Source organism: Vidua macroura, chromosome 15 (assembly GCF_024509145.1).
Source record: "Vidua macroura isolate BioBank_ID:100142 chromosome 15, ASM2450914v1, whole genome shotgun sequence".
In the NCBI taxonomy this organism is placed as follows: Eukaryota; Metazoa; Chordata; class Aves; order Passeriformes; family Viduidae; genus Vidua; species Vidua macroura.
In genome coordinates, this window is record NC_071585.1 from 17,529,898 (window position 1) to 17,542,905 (window position 13,008).

At 61.5% G+C, this 13,008-nt stretch overlaps 1 protein-coding gene and 1 long non-coding RNA gene across 4 annotated transcripts; one reads left to right on the plus strand and one right to left on the minus strand.

Moving 5' to 3' along the window:
• The first annotated feature begins 2,166 nt into the window (after positions 1-2,166).
• On the plus strand, positions 2,167-12,726 carry ARHGEF37 (Rho guanine nucleotide exchange factor 37). 2 transcript variants are annotated; one of them, XM_053991435.1, is made up of 13 exons: positions 2,167-2,320; positions 4,312-4,515; positions 4,856-4,979; positions 5,326-5,473; positions 6,200-6,399; positions 6,898-7,028; positions 7,524-7,628; positions 8,260-8,370; positions 8,983-9,312; positions 9,956-10,084; positions 10,419-10,594; positions 11,021-11,193; positions 11,485-11,570. In XM_053991435.1, the coding sequence occupies exons 2-12, from the start codon at positions 4,324-4,326 to the stop codon at positions 11,148-11,150; spliced, it is 1,776 nt and encodes a 591-aa protein (XP_053847410.1). In that variant the 5' UTR covers positions 2,167-2,320; positions 4,312-4,323; the 3' UTR covers positions 11,151-11,193; positions 11,485-11,570. The 2 variants fall into 2 exon arrangements, with proteins under 2 accessions (XP_053847410.1, XP_053847409.1); XM_053991434.1 differs by having other exon boundaries at positions 2,168-2,320; positions 10,419-10,614; positions 11,485-12,726.
• Positions 12,139-13,000, minus strand: LOC128815043 (uncharacterized). Of its 2 annotated transcripts, XR_008439540.1 has the most exons (5): positions 12,803-13,000; positions 12,686-12,733; positions 12,522-12,585; positions 12,295-12,350; positions 12,139-12,217 (listed from the first exon to the last, which is right to left on the minus strand). It is a non-coding gene; the product is annotated as an uncharacterized LOC128815043 (long non-coding RNA). The 2 variants fall into 2 exon arrangements; XR_008439539.1 differs by lacking the exon at positions 12,686-12,733 and having other exon boundaries at positions 12,522-12,632.
• Between the last annotated feature and the right edge of the window lie 8 nt (positions 13,001-13,008).

The following is a 13,008-nucleotide window of genomic DNA, read 5'->3' on the forward strand; positions in this document are numbered from 1 at the left end:
GCATGGAGAGCACCGGGCAATGCTGTGGAGGTGGCTCACCCTGCTCTGTGAGAAGCAGTTTTGCAATGGGGTTACACAAAGCTGGCTCTGCTGCAGGAGAAGGCAGTCCTGCCTCCCTGCAGGGTCCCACACGTGATCCCACACACGGTCCCACCACACTCCCTGCCACAGCTTGCCAGGCTTGTATTGGCAGGGTGAGAGCACACCCAGCTGGGTGCAAGGGGACAGCCCACCCTGCTGGGACACTTCAGCTTGGCTTCACCTGAGCACAGCCCTGGGACACAAACACTTGTGCTCGACCAGCCGGCGCCTGTTTATTTTCCTCGTGTAAGGAGAGCCGGGCCAGGGCAGCCAGCCTACTGTCACACCTCCTGGGGTGCCCTGGAGCGGTGACAGCACTGTCACACCGCTCCCAGTGCTCCCTGAGCCGCCCAGGTGAGGCGAGTGGAGCCGCAGACCCAGCCCAGGGCTGGATGGGAGGTGTGTGGTGCCAGCAGCAGGGCAGGAAGGAAACAGCTTGTGCTGAGGGAAGGAGCTCTCAGGAAGGAGGACAAGCCCATCCTGCAAGGAACTCACTGGAGCCAGGCTATCCTGCCTCTGAAAAACCAGACTGGAATGGGAAATATGCCTGAGGGAACACCCGTGGTGTAAGCTGGCTGGGGAGGAGCTGGGGCTGGGGATGTTGGTCCTGCCCGGTGGGATGAAGATGCTGGGGGAGGAGGGAGCTCTGCCCTGCTGGGATTCCCTCGTGGTTCCTGTCCTGGATCATCCACAACGTGCTGATGGGAGCAAAGCAGCTGTGATGTGTCCCGATGGCTTTGCTGGACATGGCAGTAAGAGCTCCTGCCCAAGGATGGAGCTGAGAACTCCTGGCATCACAGCAATGCCAGCCCAAAGGGCCTCCTGCTGCTTCAGAAAGCACCTGGGCAAGGACTGAAGTCCTGCTGCCACCTGCAAGGGAGGAAGAACATCTGTGTGCCCAAGGCCATGGCCAGGTAATGCCCTCGCTGCCCAGCCGTGTGTGGGTCCCTCCCGTGGCCGTGTCACTCCCTAAGCCCATATGGCACAGACCAGCCTGGGAATGACCTTCCTGGGGTGCTTTACCCCAGCCACCCTCCCAGCCAGTTCCATGAGTTTTGTCTCTCCGTGGGCAGGATGAGAGACAGGCAGGACAAGCAGTGGGACAGGATGGCCTTTGTGGCACCAGCACTGGCTGGGAGCCAGAGGAGCAGGTGCACGTGGGTCCCTGCGCTGCCCTGTCCAGCCCATATCAGAAAGGGTCTCACAAAAGGACCCAGAGGGAAGGACTGGAAGTGCCAGAGAGCTTGTCCTGGCCCATGGGGAGTTTTGGATCCGCTCACAGACGCTGCCTTGTCCTGCATGAGTCACTGAAAAACTCAGAGTCCTTTTCACAGTGACACTTTCTGCACACTGTGGGTCAGCCTGGAAAAACCCCGGTGCTGCCATCCCCTCCCTGTGGTCAGGACAAGGGATCAGCCTCTCTCTTCTCAATAGCTTGTTTATAAGGATGTAAACACCCCACCGAGCAAAAAAACCAACTTCATGCCAAGTAGGCACTGGTTCCCCATGCCCTAATCTTGGCAACCGCTTCCTCGGTTATATTTTCGTTTCTGTTTTCTCTGCCCCCGTTCCCGAGGCTGAGCAGCTGGTAAGGGACGGCAGAGCAGAGGGGCAGTGCCGGGAACACGCCTGACCTTGGGATAACACCGCGGGAACCCTGTGCGTTTGGGGCGGGCTGTGGGAACAGCGGGGCATCGCTGGGGCTGTACATCGGAGCCACAACAATGCCAGGGATGTTATCGGTGTCAGGGGTGAGGCGGTGTGTCCCCTGCTCTCCCGGTGTGTCCCCTGCTCTCCCGGTGTGTCCCCTGCCCTCCACGCGCAGCTGCTGCCGGCACAGCGCACCGGGGGTTGGATGGACGACGAGGGCGGCACCGGGGGCCGATACAGACCGGGGGATCGGCTGTTCTCGCGGATGGGAGCCCGTGCCGGGTGCCGGTGCCGGCGGGGGCGGTGCGCTCGGGGCCAGCCGGTGCCAGCCGGGCCGGCCGCCAGCCCCCCCCGCCCGCCGGGCGTGCGCAGGGACCGCCCCGCTCAGCCTGCGACCGACCGGCGGCGGCTGCCGCGGCCGGGACCGGCGGGGCCGGGCCCCCCTGGGCGGGATCAGCTCTGCTCGGGGTCATCCCCTGCTCGGGATCCCCCCCTCCCGTGCCCGCCCGGTGCGGCTGCGGTGTCACCGCCCGCAGCGGCGGCAGCGCGGCCGGGCACGGCGACCTGCGCAACCCCGCCCGCTCCGCAGGTGAGAGCCGGGGCCGCGGGTTTCGGGGGGCAGAGGCGAGGCTGGGCTGGCTGAGGAGCGGGGGTGACACTCCTGGGGCGCGGTGGGAGCTGAGGGCCCGGAGCTGGCGACCTCTGTGCGCGGGTGTCGGGGAGGGCCGGGCCGGTCCCCGCGTCACGGGCAGGGATGCCCGGAGCCCCTCCGTCATGGACAGGGATGCCCGGAGCCCCCCGCGTTACGAACACGGATGCCCGGAGCCCCCTTAGGGACAGGGATGCTGGCAGTCTCCCTTAGGGACAGGGATGCTGGCAGCCGCCGAGGCATCAGTGACAGCTCAAATGCGGGAAGCTGCCTGGGAGGGGGAGCTGGGGAAACGAAAGCTGCTCCTGCGCTGTCTGCCTGCTCCAATGCTGCCCAGAAATGCTGCGGTTCTGTTTTGCACTGTCCTCTTGTCCCGCTGAGGTCTCAGACCAGGGGGGTGAGGGGAGACGACGAGGTTTCTGCAGCCTGGGGAAGCCCCCCAGAGCAGCTCAGTGCTCTGGGGATGCTGCTGCAGCGACCAGGGACACCCCAGTGCTGGCATGCCCTGAGCTGCAGGGCACCCCTCCAGGGCTCAGGGGGGGTGTCTCAGATCGGGCCTTTCCACCTGCCTCCACTGAACCGGGGTTTTGCTGCCGCCCCAGGCAGAGGACACTGGTCCTTGATGGGAATCCTGCCCGGACACCTCGGAAGCCCCCAGAGGGGTGCAGAAAAGTCTCCTCCTCCCCATGTCCCATCGTAGCCAATGCCATGCCACAGGCAGGGGAGGCAGCCAAGTCCCAGAGGGCAGGGGTGACAGCTGGCAGGGTGACACACCCCTGTCGGGCAAGTGGAGGTCCAATGCCATCTCACTTCGCTTGCTGTGCCAAGCCCAGCAGTGGGCGTGTGCCAGGAGGGGACATTGGCCCTGCCCACGGCTCGCAGCTGCATCATCCACTTGTTAGCTGGACCCGGCGGGGACAGGGAGAGGGGCTGCAGCCTCCAAAGTGGGCACCTGGCATGGTGCAGTCTGGCTGTGGAGGCTGGCACTGGCCGGGCAGGCAGGGCAGGGCAAAGTCTGTGCTGCTGCTTGTGCCATCTGGCTTTTATCTGCCACCTCTGCCTTGCCTTTGCTCCTCTCCTCCTCCGCAGGCAGGCGGGAGCCTGGCCGCATTCCTGCCCGGCCGGGGTCTGGTCACAGCCCAGCTGTGCCTGTGCCACACCTCTCTCTCTCAAGGCCTTCCTGCCAGGAGCCAAGCACTGTTTGTGATGCTCTGGGAGCTGCTCATCCTCCCTGGTATCAGTTAGAGCAGAGCGTGTTTCCTGAGAAGAAAACATCAGGAATCATCTCGGATTTTAGAGAGGAGAAGAGAGCGTGCTGTGCCACGCAGGGCCCTGGCATTGCATACCAGGGGCTGCCAGTGCATCTGGCAGAGGCATCAGCAGCTCTGCCCACTTCTCCCCCATCCCAGTGGCTTTTAAAGCAGCTCTTGCTGTCACAGAAACATCTCTTGTTCCAGCACTGCAGAACCACTCTTTGTACTTTGAACAGGACCCTTGAATGCCAGGCAGGGTGCCAGGCACCGGCAGCCAAGGCAGGGAGGGAACAACTGGCCCTGGCAGCAAGGAGCTGGAGCGGAGGTGGCAAACCCTGCCCTGCCCATGGGGACGGGTCCCTACACAGTCCCAGTGCTGGGTGGCAGCTGCCAGGCCCCTGCTGGCACCTGGGGGCCTCCTTGCCTGCACCCCAGCCCCACACGTGGTCACCGGAGCGTGGGCACATGTGTGTGGCAAGTCCCTGCCTGCCACACGTGGGTGTCTGCAGCCTGCCTGCTCCTGCCTCGCAGCACCTTATGGTTTTCTGCTTCTGGAGTGTGCAGATGGGTTGAGTGTCCCTGGGGATGTGCTGTGGGGCACAGGGGAGGGAGCACGGGCACTGAGCTGGGTTGGGCACCAGAGCACCAGTCCCAGGGCTGCCTTTGCCACCCTTGCAGTGCCCTGCAGAGATGGCGAGTGCAGAGCCCGGCTCTGGGGATGCAGCTGAGGCTGAAGAGGCCGTCTACGAGGTGATGCCCTGTGACAGGATGGAGCTGAGCCAGCGGCTGGCCGTGGAGGAGCTCATCAGCACCGAGGCCAGCTACGTCCACAACCTGCAGCTGTGCATGTCCGACATCCGGGCACACCTCCAGGAGAAGCAGGTGACACGGGGCACCCCCTGCCCAGGGGCTGCAGGGTGAATCTGTCCAGAGCTGTGAGATGCCCAAATCACTGCAGGTGCTCCTCCCACCTTCCTGTGCTCCCCCTCACCAGTCAGGCTCTGGGGTAGGATGGACATTGCAGTACAGCCACCCAATGACCTTAACCCTGTCCTGCCTGGGAGCCCAGTCAGGTCTCAGCATTCCCAAAGCCTCCTGAAACACAGCATCACTCACTGGGGTGTCCCGTGGGGCAGGTAGAAGGTCACCAGCAGTGCCTCTAAAACACCTGCTCCATCTCTGATATATTTGGCTTAGCCTGGGGCATCTTTGTTCCCTTCAGCTGCCTGAGCTGGACCTGGAAGGACTCTTCTCTAACACCGACGACATCCTCCATGTCTCCAGACGGTTTCTGAAGGGGCTGGAGGCCACGGCTGGCCAGGGGCAGGAGCAGCTGCTCTGCATCAGTAAGTGGTGCAGTGCCAATGGCTGCCCCGTGCCCACCCATGTGGGGGGATGTGCCAGCCCAGCCCCCTGCCCTGACACCTCCTGCTCCTGCCTTGGCTCTGGGAAGCGCTGGTGCCACCACACCATGCCCACCCACGGGGCAAGGCTGACCTGCCCAGCCTGCAGACAGCGATGGGGACAGCACCAGGCCCAGCTTAGCAGGGTGCCCGGGGGGCAGAGCCCTGCCCTGGCACGCTTGGCATTGCACCACTGGCTTTGTCCTTCCAGCAGGCTGGGGATAAACCCCTGCCTTCTCTGAGCCCATGGGAAAGGACCCTCCTCTCCAGCCCCACTCTCCTTCCCCAGGCACGCTGTTCCAGGAGTTCAAGGAGGAGATGGAGACTGTCTACAAGGTCTACTGTGCCAGCTATGACCATGCCCTGCAGCTGGTGGAGAGCTACCGCAGGGACCCCCGGCTGCAGGAGGAGATCCTGGACACCCTGAATGCCACCGTGTAGGTCCCTGCTGCCGAGCCACCACCTCCCTGTCCCTGTTTCACATCCTGGCTTTGCCCTTCTCCTCTCAGGACAAACTGCCTGCGTGGATCTGTGTCACCAGGCTGGGTGTCATATCATGGCCACCACCTCTGTGGCATTTCCTGGTGTAATCCCTGGCAGCCTGTCCTGGACCCTTGGTTCAGAATCTTTTATGATGGATCCCAAAAGAAGGGATGGGTGACATCCACAGCTGCTGCCTTCCCCAGGGAGGGCACATCCTCCCCACATTGACCAGAGAGACACAGGCTGGTCCCAGGACACCTGAACTAACAGAGGGGTCACAAAAACTGTCAGAGGCAGGAGAAGCAGGAGTGGCAGTGGAGGAGCTCCTGGGATTTGCTGCTTAGGGCACAAGTGATGTGATTCCCAAAAGAGAGATGGATGCCTTCCTGTGGGTGGGAAGGGAGACACTGCCAACACCCTCCCTCCCTGCTGCCCACGGATCTGTGTCCAGGGCTGGACAAGCACAGCGCTGCTCAGGGAGGCAGGACACCCACCCAGGGCTGGCACTGCCCTCAGGGCTGGCAGGGACAGTCCCCCTGCAGCTGGAGGGTAACAGCCAGGAATGCCCCACAACATCTGGGCTGCTCTCTCCCAGAAACACTCCCAGAGAAGCTGTGGAGGGCAGCAGGGCAGGAAGGCAGCCCCGCACACCAGCCCTGAGCAATTCCCCTCTCCATCAGGCCTCACACGGGCGCATCAGACCTCAGCTTCTTCCTGGTGATGCCCGTGCAGAGGGTCACCAAATACCCTCTGCTGCTGGGGAAGATCCTGGAGAACACCCCGAGCAGTGCCAGTGCCCACTCAGCCCTGCAGGCAGCGGCTCGTGCCATGGCCCAGGTCAATGCCAACATCAACGAGTACAAACGGCGCAGGGAAGTGGGTGAGTGGCCAGGGGCTTGGTGCAGGAGGGGGGCACAGCACCCAGCCCAACCCCAGTGGTCTCCTGGGCACTAATTCCCACTTAAATCAGTTCAAAACTCTCCTGCCCTCCACTTAATCCTGCCTGGTGGAGCTGCAGACTCTGTGCAGGCAGCTCCTGGAACTGCTCTGGTCCTGTAAATGCCACTCTGGGCAAGACCCAAAGGCTGCAGGAGCAGGGTGGCATGGAGGGGCTGATGACAAAACCAGTCTGTCCACATTCCTGGGCCTGGGGAACTGGGAATAACAGTCCTGCCCTGGGGATAGGAGAAATCAGGCTCTCCAGAGATGGAGCTCGCCTTTCTTTTTGGTTTTCCTAGTCCTTTCCTTCTTTGATGTGGCTTGTGCTTATCCTGCTGATCAGCCTCTGTGCTGCTCACCTTCCTTGCCTGCTCAGCCATGAAGTCTCCTCTTCTGATCTTTTTTTCCCCCTTATTTTGTGTCCTCCCACCTGAGGCAGCAACCAAATACAACAAGGCCGAGCACCTGACGCTGCGGGACCGCCTGGCGCGCCTCAACACCCACTCCATCGCCAAGAAAACCACGCGCCTCAGCCGCCTCCTCATGCACGAGGCTGGCATCGTGGCCAAGGTGGGCAGCCCTCACCTGCACCCCGGGCACCTGCTGCCCCTCCTCGGGTCTTTTCTGGGGCATTTTTCCGCTCCTGAAGTGCCTCAATAGCAGGATGAGGAGCACAGGGTCGGCATGGGTTGGGTGCTGGTGCTGCCTCCTGGTCCTCCATCGTGCCAAGGAGCAGTGGGATAGCAGGGATGCAGGGATGCAGGGCCACGCCTCATTCCCCACCCCAGAGCATTGCAGGGCAGCACTTTGGCTCCCCAGGGACCTGCAGGACCCTTGGGCCCCCCAGCAGTAGGAAAGACAGCCCAGTGTTCCCCAGCACCACGACCACACCATGAGCCTTGTTGCTGCCTGCACCAATGTTTTGGCCCTTTCCCAGATTCATGGAGCCCCTCAGGGTCTGCCCTGCCCTGTGAGCTCCAGGCAGGTGCCTGGCTGCTGTTTCAGCCCCCAGGGATGGGCCTCAGCCCTGCCCATGCTGGTGACAAGCTGCCTCTCTCCGTACAGACCGAGGACAAGGAATATGACGACCTGGAAGAGAAGTTCCAGTGTGTGGCATCCAGTGTGGCCACGCTGAAGGAGAACGTGGCATCCTACCTGGGCCACTTAGAGGTAACACCTTGACCACTGGCCAGGGGTTGGCCCCATCCCCTCAGGAGCTGTTCCTTGGGATTGTGGAATACTTTCAAGCCCTGTGGAAAGCTGGAGCTGTTGGGGATGTTCAGGGATTTGCAGCTGAGCTGTTGTGTCAGGGAGTTGCACAACATCCAAGGATTGCTCAGGTCCAGGGGAGTTTAAACCAAAGCTGCGGCTTTGACAACACTGTCTGAACTGGTGTCATTTGAGAATAATCCACCCTTAAACTTATCATTATTTCAAGGCCTTAAATGACTGAAAAGGCCGGGTGTTGTTCAGCCTGGGAATTCCTTCTTTAATAATGTGTATCAGGCAGAAATGTCCCCAGATCAGTCCTGACAACAAATTGCCCTTCTGAAATCACCTGGGTCAGCAGCTGCTATGATTTTCTCATGGAAATCCCTTGGGGCACCTGAGGAAAATGGAAGCCTGAGTGCTGGCGAAACACGCAATCCCCAGACAGCATTACAGGAAAGCCTCGGGAAGTGGCCGAGGGTTCAGCAGCAATTCCTGGGCTGGAAAGACCTTGCAGAAAAGACTGACAAGGGCTGCCCACGCAGGATTGTTGGGAAGGAGGTAAAGGAGTGTGGTGCTGCCTCCTTTGCAGGCGTTCCTGCTGCCCAGCCCGCACCAGTGTGACCTGCAGATGGAGCAGGGACCTGCCCAGCAGCATCGCCGCCTCTCCGAGCTCCTCCAGAGCACCGTTTTCCCCGAGTTTGTGAGTGCTCCTGCCCTGCGCATCTCCTTCAGCTCTCCCACCTTCTGCCAGGGCACAGTGGGGGCTGGCAGCCAGGAGCTGAGGGCATCCCAGTGTCCTCACAGTCCCCCAGAGCCCAGCTTAGCAGGCAGAGCCAGCAGCAAGTAACAGGATCCATCTGCAGTCCTTGGCACGTGGAGAGAGGGAGAAGCTCCAGGGAAGAAGGGAGGGCAGGGACAGAACAAGAGCACAGCCCCTGGCCCATCCAGGGCTGGGTGTGTGTCTGATGTGCCTCCAGGGAGGTGGGGAGGACACCAGAACACCCCAAGGCAGGGGCAGAGGGCTCTTAAATGGGCTCTGGGCAGGGGAGACTCAGCTGAGGCTGCTCTGAGCCATTCAAGGGTCCTGCCCAGCTGTTTCCATGGAGCACGCGTTTGGAATTGTGTCGGGCTCCCTCCCAAGGGTTTGTGCTGGTTGGCATCCTGTGTGCCCTCAGGGAAAGATGTCCCAGGTGCTCCTCACTCCACACAAGCCCCTCCACAGAGCCCCAAGCCTCTTTCCCCCTGCCCCTGTGCTGGCAGCTGCTCCTGTCTGGGGGGCTCACGTGGAAATTGGGGTTCTCTCACCTCCCAGAAGCGGCGTGTGGACAGGCTGGTGTGGCAGCCCCTCTGCAGCCTCTCAGACATGCTGGAGGGGCCCCAGCAGCTGGTCAAGAAGCGCCTGGACAAGCTGCTGGACTACGAGGAGATCCAGGAGAGGAAGAGCGAGATGGGCAGCGTGAGCTACGATGAGGAGGCAGCCATGAACACCTACCTGGCCATCAATGACCTGCTGGTGGCCGAGCTCCCCCAGTTCAACCAGGTGGCCGTGCAGCTCCTGGGGCAGATCCTGCGCTCCTTCAGCGCCCTGCAGCTGGACTTGGCTGCCCAGGTGCTGCACCACGCAGAAAAGGAGCTGGAGCAGGTGAGTGGGATCCCTCAGGCACATGAGCTGAGCTAGAACTGCCTTCTCCAGGTTTGGGAGATCTCTCAGACATCAGGGCACTGAAGGTTTGCTGTGGCCCACCTGCCCTTGCAGACACACAGCTCCCTGTGGAGCATTTGTAAGGATCTCCCTTCACTCCTGCCCAGGAAAAGCCAAATTTTCTCTTCTGCACTGTCAGAAACTGTCCTGCTTTCTGTTTGTGGACACTACTGGTAATTTATTGATGTGCTGCAGTCTGAGAGATCAGTGTGAGCTCCTGAGAGCCCTGTGCCAGGAAGGCAGGGAGGAGAAAGGCAGCTCCTGGGCTAGGGAAAGCCTCCCCCAGCCCCATCCCCAGGGGATGCCCCAGAACTCCTCACTGCTCAGGATTCTGAGCCTGATGTTTGTAAACACGGGGAGTGAGGGCTGCCAGAAGCCCTGAGCCAGGACCAGGAGGAGAACAAGGTGCAGCTCAAAGCCAGAGAGGAGCACCTTTGATCCCCTGTGCAAGGTGAATTTAGTGGTCAGGTCTGCTCTCTTGCTTTCTCAGCCCTTTTCTCCCTCCTGCTTCCCTTCTGCTGCTCTTCCTGCCCAGAGCTCTTCCTCTCTCAGGGCTCTCCCTGATCCCAGTCTGTCTCCACAGCTGCCCCATGGCCACATGCCCCTGCCCAGCTTCTGGAAGGTGGTGGAGGACAGCCTGCAGCAGTCGGGTGCTCAGCTCCATGCCTTCTGCCAGGCCTTTGAGACTGTGACACCCAGCCCTGGCACACAGGTAGGGGCTGGGCAGGGCACGGCTTAGGCCAGCTGGATAAAGAGAGAGATTGGACTGTGGCTTCCCAGTGCAGAAAATCCCCTTGGTGGGGAGGCTGGCTCAGAACGGGGCCCAGGGGGTTGCCACAGCCCCTGAGAGCTGGGGATAACCAGGGATGAAACAGCTGAGCTCTGCTGGTTCTGGACACTCACCTCTGAAACTGGGGGTGGAGCAGGGGGTGTGAAGGAGTTTCTGCTCTTAACCTGTCCCTGGGATGTGATCCTGCAGAAGGGAGAGCAGGTGTACCTGGAGGGTCTCATGGAATGCTCCTGTGTCTCCCTGTGCTCCCCACCAGGCTCTGACCCCCGCTGAGGAGAGGAAGGTCCTTTCCCTTGTGAGCAAGCACGGCCCAGACAAGCTTTACCAAGTGACCAGCAACATCAGCGGCAGCAGAGACTTGGACCTGACCTTGCTGAGGGGACAGATCGTGGCTCTGCTGCAGAATGCAGACACCAAGGGGAACACGAGCAGGTGGCTGGTGGATGCTGGAGGTACTGTGGGCACTGTGGGCAGCCTCTCCTCACCTTGGCACCAGGGCCAGATTCACCTGAACCATTTCCTTATCCTGGATGAAGCAACAGGCCGTGGTCTCCTGGTGCTCCCTTCCAGGCTGTGCTCAGCCCAAGGCCACCTGAGCTTTGCCATCAGCTCTAAGGTTCAGGAGCCCTGACTGATTCCCCAGGGGAAGCGTCATGGCTGGGGAAGGAGAATCCATGCACACAGAAACATATGGAATTCCTTTTTTGGCAGGGATTTCTCCTGGATATCCCCTAGTGATGGACAGGGCTGCTGTGCCATGCCAGGCAACAGCCAAATTGTCATTCCTGTCTCCCCCAGCCAGTCCTGCGTGTGCCAGGCAGCAGGGCCCCATGACCTGTGTGTGTCCATGTCCTGCAGGTCCCCGAGGGTTTGTCCCTGCTGCAAAACTCCGGCCCTACAGCCCTGTACAAGTGCAGCAGCCTGTGATGCAGCTGCTGGCCCTGGACAGTGGCACAGAGAGGAGGAGACATTCCTACGCATCCCCTGAAGCTCCCAGGCCACAGGTGGCCACGTTCACCCCAACATTCCAGGTGAGAGTGGGGGACATCCCCGGGGCCATTTCTAGCAACCCCACCAGCTCCCTGCTAGCCCTGGTGTGGGTGGGAAGGTGAACCTGCTTTTCCAGCTGTCCCCCTTGCTGGGACCAGGGTGGACAGGGCAGGAGAACGGTCCTTGGTGGGTGCCCAGCCCCTCCATGCGTGGCACTGCTGTGCTGCCCTCTCGGAGCTGCCACATCCTTCCCCCCTTGACTCCCAGCTCCAGCAAGGGCTTCCTCCCTCCCTCCCTCCCTCCCTCCCTCCTTCCTTCCCTGCCTCCCACAGGTGGTCGCCGGCTTCTCCTTCGCAGCCCGGAGCCCGCAGGAGGTGAGCCTGCAGGCAGGGCAGCCCGTGGTGCTGCTGGAGCCCCACGACAAGAAGGGCAGCACGGAGTGGAGCCTGGTGGAGGTGAACGGCCAGAGGGGCTACGTGCCCTCCAGCTACCTGGTGACCGTCCCCGTGCAGGACCCCGCGGGCTGGAGCTTGCCCGTGTGAGCACCCGAGCACCCCAGGACACCTCACAGGAGATGCTGGAGGGAGGCAGCCCCCGGTTGGGAAGGTGGTGGGAGGCACGTGGGGGACACGGCCCAGGGACGTGGGCACGAGGATGGCACTTGGGAGGCACCTTTTGACGGGAGGTGTGAGGGTGCCAGGTCCCGTGTGTGTGTTGGCACAAAGCAAAGCAGCACCAGGGAGTGAGGGCAGGTGGCTGCAGTTATCCAGGGATTTGCTGAAATCTCTGCAAGTGACAAATGTGTCCTGGGGTGATGAGGCAGCGTCGTCCCTGGTTAGAGCAGGATTGAGCAGCAAAGGTGCAGCACTGCAGAGGGGTCCTCAGCCAGGCAGGGGGCACTCGGACACCTGGGCACTGAGCACCTGGGCACTGGGGCACTTGGGCACCTGAGTACCTGAGCACTTGGGCACTGGGCACATGGGCACTGGGCGCCTGAGTGCATGAGAATTTGGCTACCTGGGCACCCGAGTACCTGAGAAACTGGGCACCTGAGGATTTGGCTACCTGGGCACCTGAGTACCTGAGCCTTGGGCACTGGGCAGATGGGCACTGGGCACCTGAGTGCATGAGAATTTGGCTACCTGGGCACCTGAGAATTTGGCTACTGGGGCACCTGAGTACCTGAGAAACTGGGCACCTGAGAATTTGGCTACCTAGGCACCTGAGTGCCTGAGTCTTGGGCACTGGGCAGATGGGCACCTGGGCACCTGAATACCTGAGAAACTGGGCACCTGAATACCTGAGAATTTGGCTACTGGGGCACCTGAGTGCCTGATTCTCGGGCACTGGGCAGATGGGCATTGGGCACCTGAGTACCTGAGAATTTGGCTTCCTGGGCATCTGAGTACCTGAGAAACTGGGCATTTGGGCACCTGAGAATTTGGCTACTGGGCACCTGAGTACCTGAGAAACTGGGCACCTGAGAATTTGGCTGCCGGGGCACCTGAGTGCTGAGCCTTGGGCACTGGGCACCTGAGAATTTGGCTGCCGGGGCACCTGAGTACCTGAGAAACTGGGCATCTGAGAATTTGGCTGCCGGGGCACCTGAGTGCCTGATTCTCGGGCACTGGGCAGATGGGCATTGGGCACCTGAGTACCTGAAAATTTGGCTTCCTGGGCATCTGAGTACCTGAGAAACTGGGCATTTGGGTACCTGAGAATTTGGCTGCCGGGGCACCCGAGCGCTGAGCCTTGGGCTCTGCGCGCCTGTGGCAGCGCTGGGCTGCGGCCGCCAGAGGGAGCCCCGCAGCAGCGCCCAGCGCCGCTGGCTCGCCCCGGGAGCGCTGGTGCGGGAC

Bases quoted from the DNA above. Each gene is read 5' to 3' on its own strand.
- ARHGEF37 (XM_053991434.1), top strand. From the start codon at position 4,324: ATGGCGAGTGCAGAGCCCGGCTCTGGGGATGCAGCTGAGGCTGAAGAG. The intron at 7,629-8,259 runs GTAACACCTTGA...CCTCCTTTGCAG, and splicing joins CCTACCTGGGCCACTTAGAG to GCGTTCCTGCTGCCCAGCCC. The intron at 9,313-9,955 runs GTGAGTGGGATC...CTGTCTCCACAG, and splicing joins CAGAAAAGGAGCTGGAGCAG to CTGCCCCATGGCCACATGCC.